The 7448-nt window shown below is 41.2% G+C and overlaps 1 protein-coding gene across 2 annotated transcripts in view; it reads right to left on the bottom strand.

Moving 5' to 3' along the window:
• The window catches only part of Radx (RPA1 related single stranded DNA binding protein, X-linked), a 77601-nt gene extending 72853 nt beyond the window's left edge, over positions 1-4748 (bottom strand). For both annotated transcript variants that reach the window (XM_031376279.1, XM_031376280.1), the window contains exon 1: positions 4017-4748. In XM_031376279.1, the coding sequence (XP_031232139.1) occupies positions 4017-4659 (643 nt within the window). In that variant the 5' untranslated portion in view covers positions 4660-4748. The remainder of the gene's footprint in view (positions 1-4016) is intronic.
• Positions 4749-7448: the final 2700 nt, after the last annotated feature.

Raw genomic sequence — 7448 nt, 5'->3', positions numbered from 1 at the left:
CAAACTCAGATATCCGCCTGCCTCTGCCTCCCAAGTGCTGGGATTAAAGGCGTGTGCCACCACTGCCCGGCTGACATGATTCTTAATGATATTCTGCTATACACATAGATTGGTGTTTAGCCCAACTGCCATCAGAGAGGCTTCACTCAGCAACTGATAGAAATAGATGCAGAGACTGACAGCCAAACATTAGGCTCAGAGAGCTTGGGGAATTCTGCAGAAGATGAGGAGGAAGGATTGTAGGAGCCAAAGAAGTCAAGGACACCACAAGAAGACCCACAGAATCAATTAACCTGGGCCTACAGGTGCTCAAAGAAGTTAAATTGCCAACCAGTGAGCCTGCATGGGGCTGACTAAGGTCCCCAATACATATGCAACAGTTGTGTAGGTTCATCTTCTCGTGGGATCCCTTACGTGGGAGCAAGGGCTGTCTCTGACTTTGTTGCCTGCTTTGGAGAGCCTTTCCTCCTACTGGGTTGCCCTGTTCCAGCCTTAACAGGAGAGGAAGTGCCTAGTCTTAGTGCAACTTGATGTGCCATGGCTGGTTGATACCCATGGGAGGCCTAGTCTTTTTTGAAGAGAAAGGGAGGGGTAAAAATAAGTAAGTAAATTAATAAATAAATATGCAAATCTAAAAAAAATAAAAAGAGTACTTGTTCTTGCATAAGAAAGACCTGTATTCAGTTTTTCAGCAACCACATGGTTCACAATCATCTGAAACTCCAGTTTCAGGGCATCCAACACCACTCTTCTGGCCTCCTTGAATACCAGTGATGCTCACTGTACATATGTATGCATAGGCAAAACACCCATACACATAAAATAAAAATAAGCAAATAATAAGCAATCAAACAAACAAACAAAAACCTGGGCATAATGGTACACATGCTTGTAATCTCAGAGACTAGAGGAGTATGCGTTCCAGGCTGACTCAGTGGGTAAAAGAGCTTGCCACCCTGGACCCAGGTGATGCAATGAGAGAACCTGTATCCCAAAGTTGTCCCATGACCTTCATCCACTCACAGTGAAATCAAGGTACTTCTGTGTTCTCTGCTGTGTCCTCCAAACTCACAATTAAATAAAAAGTATAAAAGTTAAAATTGGAAGAACAAACCAAACAATGCATGGGTTGTCACACTATCTGTAGTCCCAGCACTTAGAAGCTAGAGGCCGGGGGATTAGAAGTTCAAGGCCGAAAAACAAAAACAAAAACAAAACAAACAACCAAAAAAAACCAAAAAATATGTTTTTAAATGTTAACAACAAAAAAAAAAGTTCAAGGCCATCTTGGGCTTGCTTGAAAATCAGAGTTTTGTTTTTTTAATAAGTAGAAAATATAAAAAGGATGTTTTTAAGGTTGCAGGGTGAGTTGCCACTTTTCAAGTAGGATATAAACAAGGAATGAAAAAGACTGAATCTTTTTTGGGTACCTGAAAATTTCTAGATCATGATGGAAGCTGACCATATGATAGTACAGTTGATCAGGTTGGATAAACCTTTTTCATGTTACTGTGTAAAGCTAAATCTTAATAAAAAAGATTCAAAGGCACAGAACATAAGTAAAGTTAACCGAGAAGTGACAGGATACCACAAAATAATGTGCAGTGTACAGCAACCACAAACTTAATACCTATTAGCAAAGAAATCCAGTAAATGAATAATAAAAAGAAGTTTGGAGTGTGGCTCAACTACAAAGCCCTTCTTTTAGGATGTATAGGAGACCTTAGGTTCAATTCCTAACCCCAGAAAGGAAGATATGATAAGATAAAGACAAAGCACATTATTTTAGAATAGCAAGATATGGGGGAATGAATACTCATACATATGCTGTTAAATTTAAATTAGTGCAAATTTTCAGAAAATATTTTTCAGGAACTAATTTATCAATATCCACTGTAATAAAAAACTCAAATATTCTTTAATTCAGTAATTATGCTTCTAGGAATCTATCATTTCAACAGAAATATTCAAATACAACTAATACTCACACATTTTACTTTCTGGGCACTGTTTGCAATACCGAGAAAGCCTAAGACAATAAATTACCCTACATGGGTGCAAGTAGAGAAGTTCTCATATTTTTACCCTGTGGAATATTGTATTTATAGAAATATCCCAGAGATGCCTAAAATATGTTATGTTCAAATATCACATAATTCATTTGATTTTTTTCAAAAATGTGCACCAAACTCTTAAGCTTGTTATTTTAATAGGGATGTTTAAGGCATCCATATGTTAAAGATGTATTTCACTAAATTCCAAATTTTGTCGTTTACAATTTCAAACCCACAACAAACCTGAAGTCCTGATTTCAGTCACTTCCTAGATTTTACCATCATGCTTTTAATACAATCAGACCTCATGATTTTAACACAATATACTTAAAAATACACATTTTGAATATTTAGCACATGGACATTGCTTTTTGTAATAAAATATCACTTTTACACCTACTGAATATGACTCTCTTAAGAGCAGAAAACAAATACACTTTTATAAATTATTGGCCCCTCTTTATTTCTTCTAAGCCAACTGTCCTTTTACAATTTGAAGTTTAAAAGTATAAATGAATAACATTTACACCATGGGATTTTGGTTTTACAATCTTAGCTATCTAAGCAATCACTGACTACAAATGTGAATAATGCTTCCTTCCTTTCCTCATTTTGGGTGGATATGATTATAAATACATATTTTTGAAACAGTTGTCTTTACATGGTTAAGTCTGCTATGCTTGATTGTCATAGAAAGATGCCACATGATTTAAAATTGTGATAAGATGAAAAGAAAGGGGGTGTGGCTTGGTTAGTGCTTCCACAGGTACAGTGCTTGCTTAGCATGCAGGAAATCTGGGGTTGGATCCTCGGGTATAGTCAAATATTACTGCAATTTCAACACCTGGGAGATAGAGGTAGGAGGATCAAGAGTTTGGGGCTAGCCTTAGATATATGAGATCCTGCCTCCAAAACCAAAATAGAACTAAAACCAGTAAATGTATATTATAGTCTTTTTAGTTTTTCTGTTTTTTTTTTTTTTTGGCATTTTCCCTCTTATTTCTTATGTGTTCAGCCTGTAATGTTATCATCTGCCTTAATTACAGGTCTTATACTAAAAAGAGCATTTATTGATAACAAACTTCCATTTTCTGGCTGACTTCCTACTTCTGATACAGGAAATGTGAACTTCCTGTATCAAGAAAAATGATCACTTGAAGCCTTTCTACAATCATTACACCTTCAGAAAATAATACTTGCATGGGTTTTACATTCAGTGACATAAATGTGGTGTTTTAGTCAATATAAATTGACTAAACTGAACATCCCCTTTGAACAAATGTTAAATGCTGAAACATACAATGCTGGAAATATTTCATGTTTATGTAAAATCCAAATCAATACACTCTTCAAGCTACATATTTTTCATAACTGAAATAGGACTGAAACTAATATTAATTAAAGCCGTGTGTGTGTGTGTGTGTGTGTGTGTGTGTGTGTGTGTGTGTGTATGTGTGTGTGTGTGTGTGTGTACACATCACAGGAGGACCACATCCTCAATATTTCTGCTAAACTAAATTTAAATCACAGTCAGGTATTTCAAGGCACCTTGCAATCAAACCAAGAGGACACAGGCTTCTTTAAGTTAAGACTATCTCACTACCCCGCACCCCACCTCCCCACCCCGTGGCTTGTAATGAACAAAACAGAAGCATTTTGTTTTCTGTTATCATGAGCTTCCAAACTCTTTAACTGTTTGTGTATGTGTGTGTGTGTGTGTGTGTGTGTGTGTGTGTGTGTGTGTGTGTGTGCGTGCGCGCGCGTGCGTGTACGTGTGCTTGTCTGTTGCTGCTGTTTGTTTTTGAGACAAGGTGTCTTTCTGGGGAGCTCAGACTACCCTGGAATTTGCCCTCAATACTCCTGCCCCAGCCCCGACTAGAGCTGGGTCTCCCTGGTGTGTGCGAGCTTGCCAGGCTTTGAACACACTTTAAAACTTGCCTCCAATTCCCTCCAATTACTTACTGTTAAAATTGAATTCCTCAGATTGCTTGTTGGTCTTCCATATATCTCCGTAGGGATCTTCATTATTCCACAGAGCCAGGTAGTGACTTTTGCTCCCTCGTAAAGGCCGCTCTGGCTTTTCCTCATGTGCTCTGTTTCTAAATGGAGTTTCTACAGAAATGACATCTAGGGGCTCCCCACAGTGGACCTTATCTATGCACAGGATTCCCTGGCCCAATCTTTTCTCATTGTAAAGGCAAGAAACTCTGGAGATTGTCATTTCTATGCCAACTTTAAGAATATTCTGATAAACGAGAAAGTTTAAACTGGGGTCTAAGTAACACTTCTCCTGGTACACCCCGTCTGAGATTGTCACATCATAGCAGTAAAGGGGAGGCTTGGGCACTGTATCCCGTGGCTCATCCTCTAAAAGGTATCTTTGGACGGCCAGTACAGTGACGGGTACCACTTCCGAGAGGGTGACACACTGTCTAGGGGAGCCAGTTATTTGCTCAATAACCTTTTGGATCCAGGACCTGTGCCTCTGGCCACCAGCTCTTCGGATCACTCCTCCTGGGACCCCAGTCTGATCTCCTACGGGGTGCTCCAAGTAGAGACCAGCGTGCGAGGGTCCTGGCTGAGGCTGATCCAACTCACCCGACATTGTGAGGTAACTGCGAACTCCTTGCACTCCAAAAAGCTTACTTGCCCTGCTCAAAAACCCGGAGAAAAGAAGCTCCAGACAGAAGCGCAAAGCTGTTGGCACGGACTGGTCTGGTTCCGCCCAGGAGCGAGGCTCAAAAGATTCCACGCGTGCGCATCAGCTTTCCCGCCTGTGCTTTGCGCCCCTATTTTGAGACTTTGAGACAATGTTTCTAGGGAGATGCACGAGAGAAGTACATGGCATAATTCGGTCCTTGGGCTCCCTAGCTTACTGAGGTCCGTCTGTGGGGAGGGGAGGCACGGACGTGGGAGGAGAGAAGCAGGTTTTCAAAAAACAGCAGCTGCCAGAAGGAGGAGCAAGAAGTGCTGCTGACCAACCCCCCAACCCCCAAAGGAGAGCATCGAGAGGTGGTGGAAAATAGGAAGTGGCAAAAGTGAGGCTCCGTAAGTCCTGATGCAGGGACTTAGATCCGCAAAAGAAAATATTTTAGCGTTATCATAGTAAGTTAGTGCTTTGTAGTTTAGAAACATGAATGTGGCGATTCTGCTCTTGCAGTATAAACAACATCAGATAATGTATGCACAGCCTTCAGGAAAGGCACTACTAGCACAAAAGTTCTCAGGAAATATTAGCTGCAGCCGGGCTGTGGTGGTGCACACCTTTAGTCCCAGCACTTGGGAGGCAGAGGCAGGAGGATTTCTGAGTTCGAGGCCAGCCTGGTCTACAGAATGAGTTCCAGGACAGTCAGGGCTATACAGAGAAACCCTGTCTCGAAAAAAAAAAAAAATAGCTGCTGTTGTTATTAGCAGAAGCATAATTATCTGTAGTTGCTCCCAAGTGCAGGATGGATGAATTAGTAAGTGCACATGAAAACAGGAAATTGTAGAACTGAGTTGCTGACGATCTTCCCTCAGATCAGACTTCTTAAAAGCATGTATTTTTTTTATACAATACTTAGCGCAGCACACCGAAAGAACACACAGCTTCAGAAATCGTATTTCTTAAACACAAAGCATATTTCAAAGAAAACTGCAAAGTGAATACACTGAACAGAAGAGTTAGATACAGCGTATATTAAATGTACCCAGTCTGATCACACACAAAATGTATTAACTTTTTATTTCTTACATATAAGTACACTGTAGCTATTTTCAGACACACCAGAAGAGGGTATCTGATCTCATTACAAATTGTTGTGAGCCACTGGGTGGTTGCTGGGGTTTGAACTCAGGACCTTCAGAAGAGGTCTTAACCACTGAGCCATCTCTCCAGCCCTGTATTAACTTTTTTAAAGTTGTGACTTGCTTTTCTTTCTACTAATTCTTGGGAATGCTATCATTCTTTATACATTATTTATGAAGTCCCTACAACAAAACAGGCAATATTGTACACCACTGGGGATGACTACGGTCACCCTTTCAATCAAGTTCCTCATTGATTAGGCTGAACAAAACTGCCTTCGTCAAATTTTGACTAATAGTAATTCTGCAAACATTTATCTTCCTTTTATTCCATAATTTATGTTTTTATTCATATTACATCTCAATCACAGCCCCCCCTCCCAATCCTGCCTTTACAAATCCCTCTCCCAATATCCCCTTCCCATCTCTGGAAGCCCCTCTTGGGAACCATTCTACCCTGGGACATCTAGTCCCAACAGGACTAAGCACATCCTCTCCCACTAAGGCCCAACCAGTCCAGGTAGGGGAAGGGGATCCAATGGCAGGGAACAGAGTCAGAGACTGACCCCCTCAAATATTAGGGGACCCACATGAAGGTAAAACTGAACAACTACTACAAATGTGGGAGGCCTAGGTCTAGCACCTGTGTGTTCTTTGGTTGCTGGTTCAGTCTCTGTGAGACCCCTGTCTTTTCCTTTATTTTAAAATTGGGGTTTCATGTATTTTAGACTGGTTAGGAATTTGCTTGTACCTGAGGATAGACTTGTGATCCTACTGTCTTTAGCCTTCCCCATCTTTCTGTCATCACTGGTATGTACCACCAGCCCCACTTTTATGTGGGTCTGGGGATAAAATGAAGGACTTCATTTATGCCGGGCAAGTGCCAGTTGAGACACACCCCTGTCCACCCACATGTTTCTTATGTGTTGGCAAAGTACAGTCTTGCTATGTTCTGGGACTCTGAATTAGCTCCAGCCTCCAGGTTCCTGCCCTGTTAGAGTTCTTGTCTTGGCTTCCCTCGATGATGAACAGCTATATGGAAGTGTAAGCCAAACAAACCCTGTCCCCGCCCCCCAACTTGTCTTTTGTTCATGGTATTTTGTTATAGCAATAGAAACCCCAACAAAAACATGGTGCTTGAATCTCAAATAGCAGCAATAATAGACTCCATGAGACAGAGCAAGTGGGGAGGACTAGAAGGGGAGGAGGAAGAGTGGGAGGAGACAAAGCCAAAGAATATGTACTGTCTGAGGAGTGCATTTTAAGAAGAGTGATCCTGAGTGAGGTAACCCAATCACAAAAGAACACACATGGTATACACTCTCTGATAAGTGGATATTAGCCCAGAAGATCAGAATACCCAAGATACAATTCACAGGCCACATGAAGGTCAAGAAGGAAGACCAAAATGCTCACGGGAGGAAAAATGGAGACAAAGTGTGGAGTAGAGTCTGAAGGAAAAGCCATCCAGAGACTGCCCCACCTGGGGATCCACTCCATATACAGACACCAAACCCAGAATTATTGTGGATGCCAACAAGTGCTTGCTGATAGGAGCCTGATAATACTGTCTCCTGAGAAACTCTGCCAGAACCTGACAAATACAGA

This window comes from Mastomys coucha, chromosome X (assembly GCF_008632895.1).
Source record: "Mastomys coucha isolate ucsf_1 chromosome X, UCSF_Mcou_1, whole genome shotgun sequence".
Taxonomy (NCBI): domain Eukaryota; kingdom Metazoa; phylum Chordata; class Mammalia; order Rodentia; family Muridae; genus Mastomys; species Mastomys coucha.
The sequence above is the reverse complement of the archived record's forward strand: the minus strand, read 5'-3'. Positions and strand labels throughout refer to the sequence as shown.